Source organism: Mus pahari, chromosome 8, assembly GCF_900095145.1.
Source record: "Mus pahari chromosome 8, PAHARI_EIJ_v1.1, whole genome shotgun sequence".
Lineage (NCBI taxonomy): Eukaryota > Metazoa > Chordata > Mammalia > Rodentia > Muridae > Mus > Mus pahari.
In genome coordinates this window covers 12,180,191-12,203,020 of record NC_034597.1, presented here as the reverse complement: position 1 = coordinate 12,203,020, position 22,830 = coordinate 12,180,191, and the positions used below count along the sequence as shown (strand labels likewise).

At 40.0% G+C, this 22,830-nt stretch overlaps 1 protein-coding gene across 6 annotated transcripts in view; it reads left to right on the top strand.

Annotated features, from left to right (window-relative positions):
* The window catches only part of Usp54 (ubiquitin specific peptidase 54), a 96,164-nt gene that overhangs the window by 45,555 nt on the left and 27,779 nt on the right, over positions 1 to 22,830 (top strand). For 5 of the 6 annotated variants that reach the window (XM_029541737.1, XM_029541736.1, XM_029541738.1 and 2 more), the window contains exons 4-12: positions 6,960 to 7,094; positions 9,079 to 9,192; positions 9,302 to 9,384; positions 10,140 to 10,245; positions 10,351 to 10,497; positions 13,507 to 13,656; positions 16,210 to 16,378; positions 18,072 to 18,242; positions 22,563 to 22,694. In XM_029541737.1, the coding sequence (XP_029397597.1) occupies positions 6,960 to 7,094; positions 9,079 to 9,192; positions 9,302 to 9,384; positions 10,140 to 10,245; positions 10,351 to 10,497; positions 13,507 to 13,656; positions 16,210 to 16,378; positions 18,072 to 18,242; positions 22,563 to 22,694 (1,207 nt within the window). The remainder of the gene's footprint in view (positions 1 to 6,959; positions 7,095 to 9,078; positions 9,193 to 9,301; positions 9,385 to 10,139; positions 10,246 to 10,350; positions 10,498 to 13,506; positions 13,657 to 16,209; positions 16,379 to 18,071; positions 18,243 to 22,562; positions 22,695 to 22,830) is intronic. The other variant, XM_021203269.1, reaches the window with a different exon arrangement.

Here is a 22,830-nt window from a genome sequence, read left to right as displayed (position 1 = left end):
AAAAAAAAAAACATCTACACATGAGGAAGTAAGTCTTTGTGTATTCAATTCGTATGTGTTTGTGTTGAGCTCCCTTCTTTTGATTACCCATGAAATCGAGCATAATTGTGTTGTCCTTTGAATAGGTGTCTTGGTTCTTAAGTCCTCCTAGACTGTGGGTAACCCTCATCCTTTTTAGAATTTGGAGTTCAGATTGCACATGTTAGTCAAATAGAAGGGTTTAACTACGAGGAAAAAAATATAGAAATCATGATAACTCTTTCCTTTCCAGAATTTATGGTAGTCTGAAACTCAATCCAGACTTAATGTTTGTGCATATCCACAAGATTCATTCATTCTCTCAGTACAGTGAGTGGATATGGTATTGCTTCTAGTATGTCAGTAATCTGTGATGACCCTCATGTTTTGTTATGGCAAAGTTAGTAAAGTGCTCATTGTATTGTATAAAATATAAATATCAGTTTATGATTTTTCACTACAAGTAGTATTGTGTTCTGGCCCATCTTTGTCTGTATTCATTGTTTTGAAGTTTTGTCTCTGTCTACCTCTGCCTTTGAAAGTATGGAAATGTCTTTCAATGAATAGAAGCAGGAATAAGTGTGATAAGTAACTTTATTGTTCTTTATCCTTGTGATTCTAAGACCAAAAGATCAGGTTATGAACTGTGTATAAATAAAGGCTTAAATTTACCAGTAGATATTGATAACAATTTAAAGACAACAATGTAGGATATGTGGTTGCTTTTATAATTAAGAAGTCTAAAGGCAGGCTTTTTAGTCATAAGGGAAGAGAATCCCAAGGGAAACAGTAGGCAGTTGTTCTTTGTGTTTTCTGAAGTTGGATCAGATGTTTGTGTACTTGGACCTGATGGTACCTGCTTGTGGCTCCAGCATTCAGAGGCTTGGGAGGGAACCTAGCTGTGAGTTTGAGATCAGCTTGGTTATGTAGTGAGTTGGAAATTATCTTGGGTTACATAGTAAAAAGACAATGTTCCTTCCCGGTGCCCCCAGCTTCTATTAAACTGGATGGGTTTCTGATGATATTAAGGCATTATTATTACCTGTTTGGAGGATGGTACAGGCAATCTTTAAACAAAGAGTTCTTATTTTTTTAGAGTTCTATTCTGGAATATGCATAGGCATATTCTAAATGTCTGGCATGTGCCTCAAATGATTGGGAGTAGAATAAATAATACAGGCAGTCAAAAGAACGGGAATTAAATGAACCACAAAATGGTAGCTGTTGGCTTGGATTATGGACATGTAGAAACTGGTCATCTCATTCTGCCTGCTCTTGATGCAGTTAAGATTTTTCTGTAACAAAATGTGAAAATCTTTTGTTAGCATATCTGGTGGTACATGGTTATTATGCACATGGCCTTGCCTTGTCTTGAAGACCTTTCAGCATTCTTACATCACACAAAACCAATGAAAGGTTTTGGTTTTTTTCCCCCAGCCATTGGCAGGTCTCAAGGACTAACTCCCTTTACCTCTAGAGGCTTATATTTGCAGACTAGATTGTCTACATTTAAGTATAGGGAAGGAGTGATTATGAGAGTCAAAATACCAAACAAATTGGGAAGCCCAGAAATGAATGGGATCCTGAAGAGCTGAGCAGACAGCAGGCATGGAATGTATGATGCCTTTGCAGGAGGTATTGCTGGCCTGTGAGAGATGGAATCTGGACTGCTCTCTGGAAGACATTCTGATATCTTGGGCACTTAAAAGTATTGGAATCAGTGAGAACATTTTCTTCCTGAACCTCACTGTCTCTAATACTTATGAATTAATTTAGATGTAAAGCTAAGATATTCAGAGAGAGAAATAAAAAAGCTGTTCTCTGCTTAAAAGCAAGGGTATGTGTTTTAGGGGGGAAAAAAGAAAAGTTTTAAGGAACAGCTGCATTTGCAGATGCCAAAGCACAAAGATGTTCTGTCTTCATGGCAATTCTGTCTTATTTCCATGGCTTTTGCTAATCCAAATAGTGATGTGCTCACATGGACAGAACTGTCTGCTACTGGATCCAAGAGCGATGGGTGGGGAAGCACCTGCTTCTAGTCATTAAAGTCTTGTTGCTTTTGTACTGCATCCAGGAAAATAATTAACAGATAAAGGTAATTTACTATTTCATGATTGATAAGGACCTTTCATTTTCTCAAGGGAGGAAGTGTAAGCAGAAATCTGAAAGGTGTTGTGGTTTTTTGGCTTATCAAAATAGAATTGTTAGGAATACACAAGAAAAAATGGCTCCTAGGTCTGAGTCCTTTCTCTCTCCCTACTGTAGAACTCAGCAATTGGAATAATACCAGGTTTTGTTCCTTATTGGTACTGCCACCTGTTCTTACTGCTGAACTAAATGTTCTTGGCTTTCTTTGGTGTGAACAGGATCTCCCTCTGGGAAAGGTGGGAGGAGGGTGAAAAAGAGACCAGGAGGAGGCCCGTTCCAGCCCCTGTGCTCATGTGAGAGGGACACACAAGGGTTAGTGTGCTGCCCTAACAGAGGGGCTTTGTGCTTCAGCTTCTTGCAGTGTTAGAACTCCACAGATGCAAGCTAGGGAGGCTCAGGCTGCTCATCCCTAACACAGTTCTTCCTAGATAGCAGAGCAAGACTGATGTGAATTTAAGTAAGAAAATAGAGGATTCAGTCAAAGTGGATGGGGGAAGGATGCCTCTAATTAGTTAAGGGATGAGAAAAGAATACAGCATGGAGATGCTACTGGATATAAGAGCCAGGTCTGTTGTTGCCTATCCACTGGGTGCAGACAGAGCTCTGACCTTAGGCCTTTTCTTTCTGTGCCCATACCCTAGTTACTTAAGGTCACAGGAAACCTGCTTTTCTTTCTTTCTTTCTTTCTTTCTTTCTTTCTTTCTTTCTTTCTTTCTTTCTTTCTTTCTTTCTTTCTTTCTTTTCCTTTTCTTTTAAAATTTATTTATATATTTTTGAGACATTGTCTTCACATTGTGGCCCAGGCTGGCCTCAAATTAATGGCACTCCTCCTATACCAGCTTCTAGAGTACTAGGATTATACATACCTGCCACCAAATCAGGGCCCAAATGGTTAAGGTTGCTGTACAGTTTCTGCTGTGCATTGGACAGAATGTAATTTCAGTAGGAATGCTTTACAAATAGTAGGGTTTAATTTCCGAGGAAACTCAACCAAGACTAAAGGGGTTGAAATTTGCAAATGTCTAATTTATACAGAGTTATTCTAGAAATAATTTCCTAGTTATTTTATAATTAGTTTTAGAAGCTTAGGAGATAGCTCAGTTGGTAAATTGACTGCTGCTTAAGCAGGAGGATCCATGTTAAATTCCCAGCACCTTCATAAAAAGCCAGTCATGGTAGTAAATGCCTTTAATCCCAGTGCCTGGAGGCTGACACAGGAAGATCCCTGGGAGTTTGTTGTTTAGACAGTCTAGCAGAGTCTGTGAGATCCAGGTTCAGTGAGAGACCTGTCTCAATAAAAACTATGAAGGAGAGCAATTGAGGAGGGTGTCAGGCACGCAGACCAGTTTAGACCCCAAACAAAGGCCCTAATGCCTGGAGGTAGAGTTTTTGTCAGCACTGTGCCTTATCAGTAACAGCTGAGATGAGCCAGCTGCTGATCACAAGTCTTGTCAAACTGGTGATATCAATCAGTCAATCAATCAATCAATCTATCTATCTATCCATCCATCCATCCATCCATCCACCTATCTATCTGTGTTTGTTTTTGTTGTTGTTGTTGTTTTTTTTTTCAGGAATCAACAGCTGTCATCAGGCCCAAGCCACCATCTGTGTGATTTGTAGTAGTTGTCATTGCTTTCCCATTTTTCTTTTCCCTTGTTTCTCTTCATTCCTACAAATTTTCAGTCTATAGGATAGAGATCCCATGGTTAAACTGCAGACCTCCATCTAGTTTAAGTGCTTTCTTGTAGGCACGCTTAGTCTTCAACAACAAACTACAGAGCAGCTAGCCGTGCCCTCACTTAACTTTATAATAGAGACGCAAGTAGATCCTAAACTGCTCCAAAATAACTCGGAATAATTATAGTAGATTTTCCTCAGAATTTATTAGTTGATACTGAGTATGTCTTTTGGCCCTGCCTCCCCCACCACATTGGACTCATGTGTAAGTTACATACATACTTACGTAGTAAGTTACATGGCAACTGTACTTGAGTGGCTTTGGAGTAGTTAACATGGATGAACAGCAATGATGCCAGTGAGAGAGGGAAATGAGGAAAACAATTTTAACTTCAGAATGAGCAGAGCCAAACTTAGTTCCAGTTTGCTTTAACAACTTATATTACCTCAAGGTTTTCAGCTTTTCTGTGTGATTTCAGTATTTTCTTTTAATTTGTTTTAAATTTATGTTTATTGATGTTTGCTGCGAGTGAGTGTGTGTGTGTGTGTGTGTGTGTGTGTGTGTGTGTGTGTTGGTTGTCAGAAGCTCTTGAACTGCAGTTACAGACAAGTGTGAGCTGCCATGTGGATGCTGGGAATGAACCTAAGTGCTCTGGAAGAGCAGCCAGTGCTCTTAACTGCTGACCCATCTCTCCAGTCTAATTTTCTTTATTTTTTTTTAAAGGAGAGAGGAGAAAGTTCCTTTAATATTCTTTTTTCATGAGATCTTCCCATATCACATGATTGATTGAATCAGTTACTTAAAACATGCATTTCTGTTGCCTTTTATATAATAGTGTTATTTTAGACCATGAGAGCATATCAAGCAATAAAAGAGCAAAACTTATTTTTTCTAATTTCTATATTCTAGGAAATAGAGGTAGACAATAACTAAAATATGTTAATAATAAGTGCTATTGGAAAAAAATAGGCAATGGTGGAGATTTAGGAAAAGAAAAGAGAACTTGTGTTTTTTCTTTCTTTTTATCTTTCTTTCTATCTTTTCCTTCTTTTCTGTTTTTTCAAGTTAGGATTTCTGGCTGCCCTGGAACCCACTTACTCACTTCTCTTCCCCTTCCTCTCCCTCCTTCTCTCTTTTTAAAAAAGATTTATTTATTTCTGTTTTATGTGTATTGGTAGTTTGCCTGCATGCATGTCTGTGAAGGCCCCAGATCCCCTGAAATTGGGGCTACAGAGAGTCATGAGCTGCCATGTAGGTGCTGGGAACTGAACTCAAGTCCTCTAGAAGAGCAGCCAGTGCGCTTAAACTGCTGAGCCATCTCTCCAGCCCTGTGGAACTCACTCTTTAGACTAGGTTGACCTCGGACTCAGGAATCTGCCTTCCTCTTCTTCCAGGGTGCTGGGATTAAAGGTGTGCATGCCCGGCATAGAGCTGGCAATTTAAGTAGGTTGATCTAGAGTTACTGTACTGAGAAGTGATACATAAAAATTTGCAGGATATAAGTGGTCAAGTTGCACACTGAGAGAAAAAGTGATTCAAGTAAGGAATGCAAGTACAAAGTCCCTGGTCTAGAGCATGCATAGTAGTTGTGGGACATAGTGAGAGGCCCATATGGCTGGTGTGGTGAATCACAATTGGACCAGTTGATCCAATAACATGTAGCATTTTCATTTTGGCTTTTACTGCACATTTGATGGAGAATCTTTGGAGGGTTTTCAACAGAAGAATGACATTAGATTCTTTTTTTTTTTTTTTTGAGGCAGTCTTAAGTAGCCTAATCTGACCTTAAACTTGCTGTGTAGCCAAGGCTTACATTCTGATCTTCCTGCCTGTATATCTGGAGTGGTGGCAATATAGGTATGTGATCTGTGCAATGGCTGAGGTCTAACCAAGGACTTTGTGCATGTTAGCCAAGCTCTCTATCACCTAATTTTATTTCATGTTAAAAAATTATTTGATTACTGTTTTGAAAATACTATGTATTTCCTTGGAGATATGGTTCAGTTAAGAAATGGTTGCAGTTGGGTTGAAAAGATGGTTCAGTGGTTCTTCCAGAGGACCCAAGTTCAGTTAGTTCCCTGAACCTATTTCAGGTGTCGTACAAGTGCGTATAACTCCAGCTTCAAGCTTCTAAAACCTTTGGCCTCCACTGTACATATCATTGGATATACCCACACTCTCTATAAAAACAATAAAAATTAAATCTTAAAAAAAATTAAAAAAAGAAATAGGTAACAATTATGCAGTGAAGAGGGTAGTGGACACCAGGTGAGGAGGCGAGCAGTGTGAAGTCTGAACATGTTTTGAGTGTAGAAGTATGATTGACAGGATGTAAGTTCTGAGACCAGGAGAGGTTCAATCATGATTTTCAAGGGTTTTGGCCAATGAATTACAAGGTAGCAACTGGAAGTAAACATAACTGAGTGCTTATTTCTGTTTTTTTTGGGGGGGGTGGGTGGGTGGGTGATACACAGAGCTTTCTATTGTTGTTTCTTCTCCTCCTCCTCTTCTTCCTCCTTTTCTTCATCCTCCTCTCCTTCCTCCTTTGTTTTTTCTTCTTCCTTTTTCTTCTTGTATTACTGAACGAATGTGTGTGGTGAGTAACATCTAAAGGTGTGCACTACCACACACAGATGGCTTCAAATTTTTGACCTTTCTGCCTCAGTCTCTTAGGTGCTGGGATTATAGACAATACTTGACTTGGTATATTCTTTGTAAGTTTGGGAATCTTATATTATCCGAGAAATACAAGAGAGGGCTAAGTTTCATAGGAGGATGCTTCCCAAAGAACAATTGCCAATCCATTTGCATGTAGCTTAATTCTAGAAACATCTACTACTTTTCTGTCTCATAAGAAGTATTGTAATGTATACTACATTATATCTCATCATGACAATGGGCTCTCTTAGTGTGTTCCTGTAGCATGACACTCAGATGCAAGATCTACAGCAGAGATACTCTTCCCATCCTGATTTTTAGTCTGTATTTTTTAAAATTACTAGCTGAATATATCTTGTTTCCATGACTGTCATCATAAGGATGACAGACTAGGATGTACAGAAGCTTAATAACAGCATTGTGCTTTTCCTCTTGTTTAACCTCTTCCCTACAGGGCATCTTTAACCAGTTTCAGTGTAGTAGTGAAAAAGTGCTTCCTTCTGACACTCTCCGCAGTGCTCTGGCAAAGACTTTCCAAGATGAACAGCGTTTCCAGCTGGGGATCATGGATGATGCTGCAGAATGCTTTGTAGGTATACCCTCTTGTCCTCTTTGATATGGATAGAATTGTTACTCTCCATCAAGGACTGACTATTTTATGATGGCATTTACTATGTCCTGGTCTCTGGTCCCTGGAACTGGGACTTTTTTTTTAAAAAGATTTATTGATTTATTATAGGTAAGTACACTGTAGCTGTTTTCAGACACACCAGAAGAGGGTATCAGGTCTCATCACAGATGGTTGTGAGCCACCATATGGTTGCTGGGATTTGAACTCAGGACCTTCAGAAGAGCAGCCAGTGCTCTTAACCACTGAGCCATCTCTCCAGCCCCAAACTGGGATTTTCTTAACTGTCTCAGAGTTCCAGAGTCTACTACAACGTGAATTGTCTAGTGTTCTTTATGACTTTTTTCCTTTCAGGTTTAGGGTAACTTAATGCTTTTCACTGCATAAAACAGTGGCTTTTTACCTTCAGAGAAACCAAGGCATGTTGAAGTACAAATTGTAGTTCCAGAGCCTTGATTCAATAATCTGGTGTCGGACCATGATGTATTGATGCTGCTGCTCTGGAGAACCCATATTTTGAGATTCTCTGTTTCTATCAATATTAAATGGAAACTACCATGTTCTATATAAACAGTTACTTTGCTCTAGTGACTTTAATCCTTGTTCACCCACCTTCCAAGTGCTAAATGCATGTGCCAACGCACAGAGTGTAATAAATAACCTTTTGAAGTTGGATGAGTAGAACAGAGTACAGAAGAGTTGGAGTCATTGGCTAGCTTTCATAGTGAATTTATTTTTCTATCTATCTATCTATCTATCTATCTATCTATCTATCTATCTATCTATCTTTGGTTTTTCAAGACAGGGTTTCTCTGTGTAGCTCTGGCTGTCCTGGAACTCACTCTGTAGACCAGGCTGTCCTCGAACTCAGAAATCCGCCTGCCTCTGCCTCCCAAGTGCTAGGGTTAAAGGCGTTTGCCACCACTGCCCAGCTTCTTTTTGAGATTGGGTCTTGCAGTAGAGATCTTGTAGGACTGGAGTCCTATCTCAAAAATCAAAAAAGACGGTTGTAAAGGATTAATATTGAATGAGAATATAATATCAAAAGCTTATTTACTGGGATTGAAGATGTAGCTCAGTTGGTAAGAGTACTTGCTTAATGTGCTTGTATCTTTGAGTCTAATCCCTAATGTATAAATTGGGCATAGTGATACACACTTGGAATTCCAGCACTCATGAAATGGAAGCAGGAATATTAGAAGTTCAGGGTCATCCCAGGCTACATAGTGAATTCAAAGTTAGCCTAGGATATAGGAGACCCTGTTCAAAAAAGAAATTATGAGCTATATGCTACCATTTTTATAATCTTTAGTATTGTTGAAATGACAGTGATAAATATGGAGAAGTAGGGCTAGTGGTTGCTGGGAGTTAGGAGTATAGATAGATAGGTGAGACGATAAAGAGATAGGGTGGAGGAGCTTCTGTGGTGATGAAAAAAAAAAAAAGATTTACTTTAAATTTATGTATATGGAGTGTTTTGCCTGCATGCTGTCTCTGCACCACATGCATGTTTGATGCCCACAGAAATCAGAAGAGAACATCAGAGTCCCTGGACCTGGAGTTACAGGCAGTTGTGAGCTACTATATGGGTGCTGGGAATCAAACCCAGGTAGGTCCTCTGGAAGAGCATCATGTGCTCTTAACCACTGAGCTATCTTTCCAGCATCACTCTTTGGTGTCTTGATGGTGGAAGTGGTTACATGACCGTATATGATGAAATTGTATTGAGATACATATAATCACAAGTTCATATAAAACTGTTAAAATCTGAATGCTCTATGGGTTATATTAATTTCATTTATCTATCATCAATTTACTCTTTAAAAAAGATTAAAAATATTTAGAGATATTTTTGCTTTCCAGGAAGGTTGCTGTGTCTTGGTAAGTTGCTTCCCACTTTGCTGGTTTGGGATTTAAGTGTAGTGCTTTTGTGTTTTCCTGTCAGGAAAACCTCCTGATGAGAATTCATTTCCATATTGCTGATGAAACCAAAGAGGATATATGTACTGCTCAGCACTGCATTTCCCACCAGAAATTTGCAATGACATTGTTTGAGCAGGTAAATCTATATCTTGGACTTTTTCTTTAAGAATATTTTATCTGAGGATGTAGAGTTTCCAAACAGTTCATGACTGGCTACTTAGTTTCCCTTTTCTCCTCTGGCCCAGTGTGTGTGTACCAGCTGCGGTGCCACTTCTGACCCACTGCCTTTCATCCAGATGGTGCATTACATCTCTACTACTTCCCTTTGGTGAGTTTTACGCAGTTCTTTTTTTTTCTTTTTTCTTTAAGGCTTACATATTTTTATTTTATGTATTTGAATGTTTTATTTGCATGTATGTTTGAACAATAAGCTTATGCCTGGTGCCTGCAGTGATCAGGGAGAGTGTTGGAGGATCCCCTGGAACTGGGGTTATAGATAGCCATGAGCTTACATGTGGTGCTAGGAACTGAACCTGGGTCCTCTGGAAGAACAGCTAGTGCTTTTAACTGTTACTTGAACCATTTTTCCAGACCATTCTTACATAATTTGTACTGTTAGGCATTCCTCCAGTCGATTGGGTTTTAACTGAAGGCCACCAACTAGCATATATTTTTATTGCTTAATTTGTGCTGTATTATGAAACTTCAGAATTTGTAGGCTTATTTGTGGCTAGCAAAGTCCAAAGAGAAATGGGGATTCTGTGGGTTTTGAATTTGGGAACTGTGTTTGTAGGACACTGAGACTAGTCAGGACAGGGTAAATGAAAAAAAAATCACACATACCCACACCTTTAATCCCAGTCCTTTGGAGGCAGAGGCTGGTGTATCTCTGTGTGTTGGAGGCCAAACTGAGACCGGTCTACATAGCAAGTTCCAAGACAGGCAGAGAGAGCTACACAATGAGGCCCTGTCTTAAAGACAGAAGTGAGTTAGGGGTTTGTATGAATGATTTTATTTTTTAGTTGAGCCATAATTTGGAATAACACCTACTACCATTACCACCCTCCTTTCCCCATCTTGAAGTAACCAGGCTATTTGTATGCTGGAAAAGCGAGAGAAACCTTCACCAAGTATGTTTGGTGAGCTGCTTCAGAATGCCAGCACCATGGGGGACCTGCGGAACTGTCCGGTGAGTTAAAGCTATGGAATTTAGGACAAGGAAGAGAACCCTGGCTTGTAGCATTGCTGTAGAGCAGGGAGGAATGTTTGAACTAGTGCTGTGTGTGTATTTCAGAGCAACTGTGGGGAGAGAATCCGGATCCGCCGTGTCTTGATGAATGCACCACAGATTATCACGATTGGTCTTGTTTGGGACTCAGAGCATTCAGACTTGGCAGAGGATGTCATCCACAGTCTGGGCACCTGCCTTAAGCTGGGTGATGTATGTATTAGTTACCTTTACTTCTGTATTGTTCAAGCACTGAACAGATAGTTATGTTCTATGTGACAATTAAGAAAGCAGTTTGGACAGCTCTACTTGTGTTTCTGTGTGCAGATTCATGAGCCTCATCAGATTTGCTTCCACATCACTTTTGTGAGGGTGGTGGAACCCCTTCGGAAAAAGTGGCACAATTTTTACCTTGATGAGCAAGATGGGCAGAACTTAGATACTGGGAAAGAAAAAAAGAAGAATCGGTTTCTGTGGGATGCTCATTTTTATACCAGGATGGTGTAGAGAAGTATATTCAAACATGAGAAATAGTAAGGTTAAAGAACAAGCTTTCTGACTTTGGCAACTGAACGAGGTACAGTTGCTGGCCTGCGCTCATGAGTGGGAAATGAGGAAGCACTACCTGTTGAGAAGGTGATTGTGTATGAGGGCTCTGTAAAGAAACCACCGCAAGGCCACTCCCTTGTGAAGGAAGGGTAAGGTTTTTATTGTAGATGGGGAGAGTGGAGCTGACAGGCAGGATCTGGGGGAGTCTGCCTTGGCTACCTCTGGACAGAGAGGATCACAGAAAAGGCGGGGAGAGAGTCACACTGGCAATTGCCAGGGCTATAGGAGCATCACGGTAGGCAGCAAAAGACAAACCCTCAACAGGACTTGCAGGAATGAAATGGGTTAGATGACAAGTTAGTATTTTAGGGTTTTAAAAATTTATTTATTTTGGGGAATAGGGAAAGAGTATAAGAGTAGATCCCATTCTTATCAGCTCCATGTCCTAAGGCAGGGACAGGCAGTGTTTTCTTTCCATTCAAGGAGAACCAGAAAGTCCTGTTTCTTTTGTGCTAGTTTCTGTCTGGGGTAGTCCTGTGTCTAAGGAGAGTCTGTTCTTGTTTTAAATGGCCACTCTTGAGAATAAATGAATTGTCTGGAGTCACATTTTGGTTCTCCTCCTCAAGGAATCTAACTGAAACAGGTTGTGTACACTAAAATCTTAAAAATAGGCTTTTTTTTTTTTTTTTTGTAGTTTCTATATTCTGTTTATTTCTGTCTCGGAGTCAGAGAATCTCATATACTCCCAGCTGGATGACAGTGAGATGTGTAGCCTCCTTTACCCTGACTAATCCTTTTGCCTCTACCCCCTTTTAGTCTTTACATAAAGGACAAAGGATTACAGGTGTGTGCTATCATGCCTGATTTTTGACTTAATTACTTTGATTATTTTTCTCAACTAGGTAACTTTTTAGGTCAGAATCTCTTAACACTTGAGACAGATTTGAGTACCTAGATTTTGAAAAAAATTGAAACTTGAGAGCTGATTTTTGTTCGTTTTGAAATTGTTCTGGCTTCTTTTATACCTCAGGAAGAAAGTATTGACTCATCCTATGGCACACAGGCTAGCTTAAGGCTTTTCCTGCCGCAGCCTCTCAGTATTGGTATTATAGTCGTGTCCCACAATGTGTACATTTTTAGTTCATTTCTAATGAATAAACTGAACCAGCAAAAAAATATTTCAGCTTGAAGCAAATTACTACCATCATTAAGAAATGTTGGTGACACTCTGGAAATCAGTCTGGCGGTTCCTCAGAAAATTAGACATAGTACTACTGGAGGATCCTGCTATACCTCTTCTGGGCATATACTCAGAAGATCTTCCAACTGGTAATAAGGACACATGCTCCACTATGTTCATAGCAGCCTTATTTATAATAGCCAGAAGCTGGAAAGAACCCAGATGTCCCTCAATAGAGGAATGGATACAGAAACTGTGGTACATTTACACAATGGAGTACTACTCAGCCATTAAAAACAATGAATTTATGAAATTCTTGGGCAAATGGATGTATTTGGAGGATATCATCCTTAGTGAGGTAACCCAATCACAAAAGAAGTCACTAGATATGTACTCACTGATAAGCGGATATTAGCCCAGAAACTTGGAATATCCAAGACACATTATGGAAAACAGAAGAAAATCAAGAAGGATGACCATTTGTGGATACTTCATTCCTCCTTAGAATAAGGAACATAACTCTCATGAAAGGTTATAGGTACAGAGACAAAATTTAGAGCTAAGATGAAAGGATGGACTATCCAGAGAGTACCCCATTCGGGAATCCATCCCATCATCAGCCACCAAACCTAGATACTAATGCTCATGCCAGCAAGATACTGCTGAAGGGACCCTGATATTGNGGCCTCTTGTGAGGCTATGCCAGTGCCTGGTAAACACCGAAATGGATGCTCACAGCCAGCTATTGGATGGAACACAGGGTCCCCAATGGAGGAGCTAGAGAAAGTAGCCAAGTACCTGAAGGGGGCTGCAACCCTGTAGGTGGAACAACAACAGGAACTAACCAGTACCCCCTGGGTTTGTGTTTCTAGCTGCATATGTAGCAGAAGATGGCCTAATCGGCCATCAGTGGGAATAGAGGCTCCTTGGTCTTCCAAACTCTATATGACCTAGCACAAGGCAAGGCCTGGGCCAAGTAGTGGGAGTGGGTGGGAAGGGGAACAGAGGTGGGGGAGGGGTATGGGAAACTTTCGGGATAGCATTTGAAATGTAAATAAAGAAAATAATAANAAAAAAAAAAAAAAAAAAGAAATGTTGGTGACCACTGGACATGGTAGTACACATCTGAAACCCAGCACTTGAGGACAGAAGTAGCGGATCAGGAGTTCAGTCATCTGTAGCTATTCAGTGAGCTAAAGGCAGTCTATGCCACATGAGGCTGTATCTCAATCAAACAACAAGTGTTGATGGAAGAGCTAGGTGTGGTAGTGCATGCCTATAGTCTCAGCACTCAGAAGTCTGAGGCTTAAGCATCACCATGTGTTTGAGGCCAGACTGGCCTACATAGTGAGCACCTCCAGCAAGGCTACATAGTGTGGTCTTGTTCAGGTTTGGGGAAAGGAAGAGAAGTGTTGGTGGAGTCTGCTGAAGGATTGGTTATGTGAGATGTCGACTGTGTGATGGATTTCTCCTTCTCTCTTTCCTTTCCAAAGCTGTTTTTCAGAGTGACAGATGACCGGGCTAAGCAGTCTGAACTATACTTAGTAGGAATGATCTGTTACTATGGCAAGCATTATTCTACATTCTTTTTTCAAACAAAGATCCGAAAATGGATGTATTTTGATGATGCTCATGTCAAGGAGGTATGAATATGCAAGGATCTTGGAAGTATTTGGTGACTGAAATAAAAATAAAATCACATTTATTTGTCTTCAGTTTTTATTTTGATAATTTTGAATGGTTGTTACTCTACAGTGTTGGTAAGGCATACATACTTTGTGACTGCATTGGTTTTTATTTTTCTTAAAAAAAGATTTAATTTTTATTATTTTAAAAGCTGTGTCTGTGTGTTTATGTGCACATTTGTGCTTGCCCACTTATGTGGGTATGTGCATATGAGTGCAAGTGCCCACAGTGTCCAGAGGTGTCAGCTCTCCCTCCCTGGGCCTGAAATTACAGGTGTTTGTGAACCACCTGACATGGGTGTTGAGAACTGAACTCCCGTCCTCTGTGAGAACATTAAACAGTCTTAACTGTTGAGCCATTTCTCCAACCCCCAGTTTGTTCTTTTTCTGAATCAGGGTCTTGATTTGTAGTCCAGACTAGCCTGGAACTGACAATGTAGTCCAGGCTGTCCTCAATTGTAGATGATCTCCTTTCTTAGCCCCTCAAATTACAGATAAGAGCTCTTACACCTGGCCTTTATCTGCTAAATGTAAGTGCATTTATTGTAAATTCTATAATAGATAAGAACAGGATATGTTTTATTATTTTCTCAGTCTCCTCTGTAGGCATTCAATATAGTTCTGCTTTTTATTTTGTTTTGTTTTTAAGACATATACTTATTTTATGTATATGAGTACACTGTAGCTGTCTTCAGACACACGAGAAGAGGGCATCGGATCCCATTTACAGATGTTTGTAAGCCACCATGTGCTTGGTGGGAATTGAACTCAGGACTTCTGGAAGAGCAGTCAGTACTCTTAACTGCTGAGCCATCTCTCCAGCCCTAGTTCTGTTTTTATAGTTGACAAATCATCATTATTAAATGGTTGATTTGAATAGGAACATGTGATACAACTAATTAGATTATATGATTAACACAGATTTGAGGATTTTAAACCTAGCATTATCCATAGGTGATACTTTGTTTCAAGGCTATTCAAAATTATTCTTTGCCGGGCAGTGGTGGTGGTGGTGTATGCCTTTAATCCCAGCACTCAGGAGGCAGAGATAGAGGCAGATGTATCTCTTTGAATTGGAGGCCAGCCTTCTCTACAAAGCAAGTTCCAGCATAGCCAGGGCTACACAGGGAGACCCTGTCTTAAAACACAAACAAATAAAAAAGATTTACCTTTAAGTCTCATTTCCCTATAATGACTCATTAGACGTTAACATGTTTTTGGGTAGATATGAAACACGGGGTTACAGTGATACTTACAGCAAGAAATTCTTGTCGAAAGCAGACTATATGGATAAAATGTGTCTGAATCAATTAGGAAGCTAATTGATAATTTTAGTTATAAAATCAGCAGCTATGAAGACTGTTGACCATATCGATCTGTAGATTTCAAGTAAAATCTTCCATTAACAAAGCTTTTTGTCAATTTTCCATATTCTCCTTTTTTTGGGGGTAACAAATTATTTGAGCATTAGTTTTTTTTTTTTAACCTGAAAAGTATTCTTATAAAATAGTAAATAAGATTGATATGTGAAAATGTAAATTATGCTTCAATTAAAATAATGACAACTCACTTTAAGTTTACTAAATGTCTGATATGAGTAAACTATCATATTAGCTGTCTAACTGGAAAGCCATAGCTTATTCCTCTTATGTGTCTGGTTCACACTTAAGAAGGGTAAGTCAGGGGTTGATAACTTGTTGTTTCTATGGCTGTTATATTACCCTTCCTCTGCGACAGCTGAGCTGAATCCATCACAAGTCTAAGAGTGAGAAGTTCAAACTGTCTGTCCTAGACACTTTGACATTTTATGTCCTGCCAGGTTTGAATTCTGAAATTGAATATTGTTTCTTCTAAGGCCCTCTGCAAGACAGTTCCTATTTTGCCTTTCTACTTTGTTAAGGTGATTTTAATATTTAGGAGAAAATTGTGGAGATGAAAATTGGAACTGAGCTCTAATCTAATGTCTGTGAAAAGAAGTTGATCAGCAAAGCGACTTGGACTGCATATAGCACACTCGCCTCTGTGAGGTTTTGTGTGTATCCCAGGCTGAATGGTTGTTTTACAGAGATAAAATTATTTACACTCATTTTTTAAATAATTTCTTTTCTTTTCTTTTATTTTAGATTTATTCTATTTATACAAGTACACTGTAGCTGTCTTCAGACACACCAGAAGAGGGCATTGGATCTCATTGCAGATGGTTGTGAGCCACCATGTGGTTGCTGGGAATTGAAGTCAGGACCTTTGGAAGAGCAGTCAGTGCTCTTAGTCGCTGAGCCATCTCTCCAGCCCTACATTCATTGTTCTTTGCTCTGATACTATTTTAAATATCTTTTTAAAAAAAGGGTTAATAGAAAGTCATTAAGTTTAGATTTCAGATCTTTTTTTTTGTTTCTTTTCTTTTTTTTCTACCTAATTCTAATTGTAAGAGAACTACATTAGAAAAGGAGTTGTGTTTTGAATTGTGGATATGAAGTTAATTGTCATGTTCTTCTGGTATTTGTGGTTCAGATTGGTCCGAAGTGGAAGGATGTGGTCACCAAATGTATTAAAGGGCATTATCAGCCCTTGCTGCTGCTCTATGCAGATCCCCAGGGTACTCCAGTGTCTGCCCAGGACCTGCCTCCCCACGCTCAGATCCTGTCATACACCAAGACGTGCTATGATAGTGAAGACTCAGGTGAGCAGCCTAGCTCTCCCACTACCCCAAATAGTCAGATGGTTGGGTCTCATACACAGGGTTAGTGCGTAGCTTGGAGAAAGAAGATCTATTACAGTAAGAAAGAAATGCCAACTTGTGCACAAGCTGATTAGCATCCAGCTTAGTTTTCTTGAGCTTTCAAGAGTATATTGCTCAAATCAGCTGGCCCAAATCAAAAGGGAGAAGGCTACTATGATTGTTTGCGTTGAGATACTAAAATACAGTTATAAGGGATGCCTCGGTAGCCTGGAACATTCTTAAAGGCTATTGATTCCTATTAGCAGTAGTACAGTGGCTTGAGGCAATTCTGAAAAAGATATATATTTATTTTATTTTATGTGTGTGAGTGTTTTGCCTGTGTGTATGTTGCACTGTGTTTATGCCTGGTGCCTACAGAATCCAGAAAAGCTCGTTGAATCCTCTGGACCTGGAATTATGGATGGTTATGATCTACCATGTGGGTGTTGGAACCTGAACCCCAAGTTCTCTGCAAGAGCAGAAAGTGCTTTTAACCACTGAGCCCTCTCATCAGTTCCCAGCTTAAGTGAATTGTTAAGAAACATTACATCACTACAATACTCATTCTTGGAGGTGGAAAAGTTTAAATTCCAGATGCAGAGACGACGATTCTCCGTGTACGAGTCACTTGTTCCAGTGTGATCCTCTGTCTGGAACTACGTAATACCTTCTTATAGAAGTAAAACTATCCCAGGATAGCCCACAGAGGCTGATAATATTTGAACTATAGCCTCATAGTTTGAGTTTGATTTCTATAAAGACACAGGATTTGAGACGGAGGAGCCTCATCTCAAGCGACACTTGAACAGGTTCCTTAGTATGGTTTTGAGAGAGAAGGTAGTTGCCCCATAATTTTTCCTCTTCCATTGCATATCCTTCCTGTCTGGTCTGCTGTGTTTCTTTCTGCTGGTTTATTTTGATTTGGCTTGTTCTTGAAGACAGAGCCTCACTGTGTAGCACAGACCAGCCTGGAACTCACTGTGTAGCAGGTTGGCCTCTATTTCATGGTGATCCTCCTGCCTCAGCCTCTTGAACTCTGTGCTTATATCAGGTCCAACTGCTCTTCCTGCTTTGTACCTCACCCAGGCCTGCCTTATTTCTTCCTTCAGTCAAGTACTCGTTTGTCTGTTGTGTTTATTTTAGCTGAGGGTCTGGGAAAAAGCCTTCTGTTGGGCATATTCACTGTAAAGAGTGAATAACTGCCCCATGACTTTTCAAAGATACTAAAAATGTGCATGTCAAGTTTTTAAAGTAATATGTGTGACAGTGTAGGAGAGAGCTTCTAAGATAGGTGACCAGCTGGCATGTGTGGCAGGTTGGCCTGGGGCTTTCATCTATGTAGAGCTTACGTCTCACAACTTTTTCATTTCTTCCACTTTCCCCCATAGGTTTTCTAAAAACCCCACAGTTTTTCACAGTGGCAGGCAAAGTGAGGGCTTCAGCAAGGTAGGGACAGGGGTGGGAGGAATTGTATGTGTGTCTGGATTACCTGGAAGACGGGTGTTGGGAAGAATGGCTCTGTGGTGTATTCTTCTCACCCTTCCTTCGAGGAAGTTCTTGCTTATGGGTCTTTGTTGCATCTATCTCTTTTCCTCAGGGCTGTCGCTGTTCTCAATTTTCTTACTTTTGCATATGTATCTCCTCCTTCCTTCAGGGAGGGAGCCTTCCATCTCAAGTGACACTCGAACAGATTCCTCAACGGAGAGCTATCCCTACAAACATTTTCACCATGAGTCTGTGGTCAGTCACTTCTCTTCAGATTCTCAGGGGACAGTCATCTATAATGTGGAGAATGATTCCGTGTCTCAGAGCAGTCGGGACACAGGTAGGGACTTACACATAGAACCCTGCTGGTCCGATTCAATTCCTACATAGAAAGTCTCCCAAGAAAAAGAAACCAGGGCAGGTAGTAAATGATATGCAAGGCAGAACAGTACAGAATTTGGGTAATTGAGGAGGATACAAAGAAACAAGATAGTTCTGAGATAGGATGCTCCATTGCACACAGCAGTTCATCAGTAAGGCATATGCGATATGATTGTCAATGTTTCTTACGTCTACCTTTGTCCTGATAGCCTTTTGATTCCATAATATCTCATTAAACACCTTTTGCCTTGTCTTCTACCCGGTCATGTTTCATTCTATGGTTTTGAATGAAGGGCTTCAAGAGAAGGTATATTTATGGGTGGTGAATACCTACTTACCCTAACGCAAGGTTTTTGAAGGACAGAGGTGCAAATAAAGAAAAAATGACCGTCTTATTAGTGTACATTACTTACATAACATTTTTTTTTAACTATTACTGTCTTTTTTTTTTATTAGATATTTTCTGTATTTACATTTCAAATGAGTTCCCTATACCCTCCCCCCCGCCCCTGCTCCCCTACCCACTCACTCCCACTTCTTGGCCCTGGTATTTCCCTGTGCTGGTTCATATAAAGTTTGCAAGACTAAGGGGCCTCTCTTCCCAATGATGGCCGATTAGGCCATCTTCTGCTACATATGCAGCTAGAGACACGAGCTCAGGGGTTACTGGTTAGTTCATATTGTTGTTCCACCTACAGGGTTGCAGACCCCTTTAGCTCCTTGGGTACTTTCTCTAGCTCCTCCATTGGGGGCCCTGTGTTCCATCCAATAGCTGACTGTGAGTATCCACTTCTGTGTTTGCCAGGCACATAACAATTCTTAAATTGTTTTTACGTCTGTGCTTAAATATCAGTGGAAGGAGTCATTACAGGGCACAGAACTACTGTTGAGTAACTACTGAAACAAAAAGTTTTGAGAAATAGCGCAGCTAAGGTCTTTGAGGATGAGTGAAGCTCATGGCTTCTGATCAGGCTTTATACTCTTCGTGTTTTTGTTTTTAAATATTTTTACATTTTAAATATTTTTACATGGATGAGTGTTTTGCCTGTGTGCATATCAGTGTACCATGCATGTGGCTAGTACCCAGAGAGACCAAAAGAAGTCATTGGGTCCCCTGGAGCTGGAGTTACAGACAGTTGTGAGCTGCCACGTGGTTACTAGGAATTGAATTCAAGTCCTCTGGAAGAGTAGTCAGTGCTATTAACCACTGGCCATTCTTTCAGTTCCCTTGTTAATAACAGAATTTCAAACAGTTCTAAGTAGTCAGAACGCCTGTCCATGTATTCATCACCTAGTTTCAATAACTGTAACCCAAAACCTGTACTTTTACTGATGTCTTTTACTTAGCAAATCCAAGACATTATATTACTTCTTTCACAGATATTCTTATATATACCACAAAAATATAAATCATTTGTAAACATTTAAAAATAGTAATGAAGGTGGGGGATGTAGTTCAGTGTTTCCCTAATATGTGCGAGTCTCTGTGTTTGATTCCTGCATGGGAACAAAAGGAAAGTAATTCTGCTTACAGTTGCTAAACCCGTGAGTGACTTGCTATTGCAAGTGCTGTCTTTACTGGTTTGTATAGTTTTCCCAAAATCAAAAGAGGTCTATACATTTTGATGAGTCTTTTCTGTTATTTCATAATTTTCTTTAAAGATTTATTTTATTGGACTGAGGAGATGGCTCCATGGTTAAGAGCACTGGCTGCTCTCCAGAGGGCCCAGATTAAATTTCCAGCCCGCACATGTCAGCTCACAATTATCTGTAACTCCAGTTTTAGGAGATCTGACACCCTCTTACAGATAAACATGCAGGCAAAAAAAAAACCAATGTACACAAAATAAAAATAAATAAATTTTAAAAATTATTATTTTATGTGTATGAGTGTTTTTCCTGCATGAATGTATGTGCACCATATATGTTCCTGCTGCTCTTATTGGTCAGAAGAGGGTATCAGATCCCCTGGAACTGGAGTTATAAATGGTTGTAAGCCATTTTCGGTTACTTTTAAATTTTACTTACTTATTTTGATTCATGCATTTCTTTCTTTTTTTTTTTTTTTTAAAGATTTATTTATTTATTATATGTAAGTACACTGTAGCTGTCTTCAGACACTCCAGAAGAGGGCATCAGATCTTGTTAGGGATGGTTGTGAGCCACCATGTGGTTGCTGGGATTTGAACTCCGGACCTTCGGAAGAGCAGTCGGGTGCTCTTACCCACTGAGCCATCTCACCAGCCCGATTCATGCATTTCTTGACAAGGTCTTGTTCTGTAGTGTAGGTGGGTCTCATATTCAAGATGCCCTGGCTGCAGCCTCCTGTGTGTGCTGGCATTACAGGTGTACTGTACTGCAGCTGGCTTTACTGATTTGGTTACTTTTTAGGGTTTTGAGATAGGGTCTTGGTATGTTGGCCTAGGCAGTGCCGAGATTTCTGAGCTCATGTGGGCCTCCTTCCCTAGAGTCTCCATTGGTAGACTACAGGTGCATGCCACTGCACACAGGCTACGTTTAATGAATAGGTTTTTTTTTTTTTTTTTGTTCCACTTTTCTGTGCAATTTATGGTTCAAAACCAGGTAATTTAACTTGTGTATTTCCCGGGTTTTGAATTTTGCTGACATCATCTTTTTGGTAATTGAGCATTTTCTTCCATCCTGGTTTTTGTTTTTGTTTTGTTTTGAGAGAGGGTTTCTCTTTGTAGCCCCGACTATCTTGGAAGTAGCTCTGTAGACTAGACTGGCCTCAAATTCAGAGATTTCTGCTTGTCTCTGCCTACTGAATGTAGGGACTAAAGCCATGTTAGCGGTGTCCCCCACCGCCCAGGGAAGCCTAGGTTTTAATAGCCCCGAGACCAAGCGTCACCTGTGGATGATGCCAGGCTCATGGACCTCCATGTTTGACTCCACTCACTGGGTTTCTCTTGGAAACTGCTGTCTACATGGTGTTCAGTGCAAATTGATTTTTAAAGGCCATCTTTCTGGAATTATGGGCCAGAGAGAGGCCACTCGTGGGAGGGAGTGATGCGCATGTTATGTTTGCAATGAGGAGAATCCCTCGTGATTTAAACTTGGTATCATTTAGTTGCAGCAGTTGATTTTTTTTCTTTCTGTAAATCTTTCTTTTGGGTTCAAATAAACAAAATGGATAAAAGCAATTAAAGATTGCATGGAGCAATTGTTTGAGTAGTATCCATCACATTCCATTACTGACAACCTGGGTGCCTACAAGGCTCTGTGTATACCAGCATGTGAAAATAAAGTAGTTAACTCTTATGCATTTGAGAATCTGGACAGTTTCTATCAGCTTGTTTTCAAACTTAATTCACCTTCTAGGTCTCAGCTGCTTGGCAGATTGTATTTTTTACAGTCTGACCTCTCCTTTTAGTATAACATTTACATACTGTGGGCTGGATGGTGGGAAAGTTACACAGAATACAAAGGTCCCTTGGGGTTTCTCAGTGGTTACTGATAAAGAATTAATGAATTACAGTATTTGAGTGAAGTCAGATTTGATGAAACATAGGTTGGAGAGGAGAATTAATGAACATAGAAATATAATGTAAAACTCACATTTGAAGAGGATTTAGAACTGTGTCCTAAAGCCATCATCATAATGAGAACTGTTGCCAAATGAGTAGAAGCCGATCTTGCTCTCAGTTTATGAGAGCGAGAGGTAGTCGTAACGCTTATCTGTAACCTCAGTACTCAAGAGACTGAGGCAGGAGAATTACTGTGAGGTGGGGCCAGCCTGGACAATATAAAATCAGAGCATAACCCTAACAACGCTCTGCTTCAGTAAAATAAAATAAAACTCACCCACCTCAGATTTTAAAAATGGATGAAAGAATGAAAAATATGGGTTTATGACAATTTTAGATTAATTTTTAAAAGTTTGTTTCTTTTGCCTTTAAAAATTACCAAGCTTTGGAGATGGAGCTCAGTGCCTACTTGTTTTTGCAAGGGATTGGTTCCTCCACAGAAGCACAGAGAAGTTATTAATCAGCCACTTTATTTCATAGGTCAGCTGGGAAATATGATGAGTGTGGTTTGAGACTAATGATTGATTGTTCAGGATATGGTATAGATTTGGAAGGCTCCACTAACTCCCTGGGAGTCTTACACTTAGGTTGGATGGTTCTGACCCCTACAGTTTCTGATCCATGTATATAATAAGTTTGTGGCACTATTATAAGTCCCAAAGGGAGCCTGGATTCTCAGGAGGGTAGGGGTTAGTTGCAGAAAGCAGCTTACTCCCATTTCCTTGTTCTTTCAGGACACCTGACTGATAGTGAATGTAATCAGAAACACACATCGAAGAAAGGGTCCCTGGTGGAGCGCAGGAGAAGCAGTGGCCGTGTTCGGAGAAAAGGCGATGAGCCACAGGCCTCAGGGTACCACAGCGAAGGCAAGCTGTCTGCACTCCTATTTCCTTCATTAAACTTGTTTTCTTTTCTTCTTCTTCTTCTTCTTCTTCTTCTTCTTCTTCTTCTTCTTCTTCTTCTTCTTCTTCTTCTTCTTCTTCTTCTTCTTCTTCTTCTTCT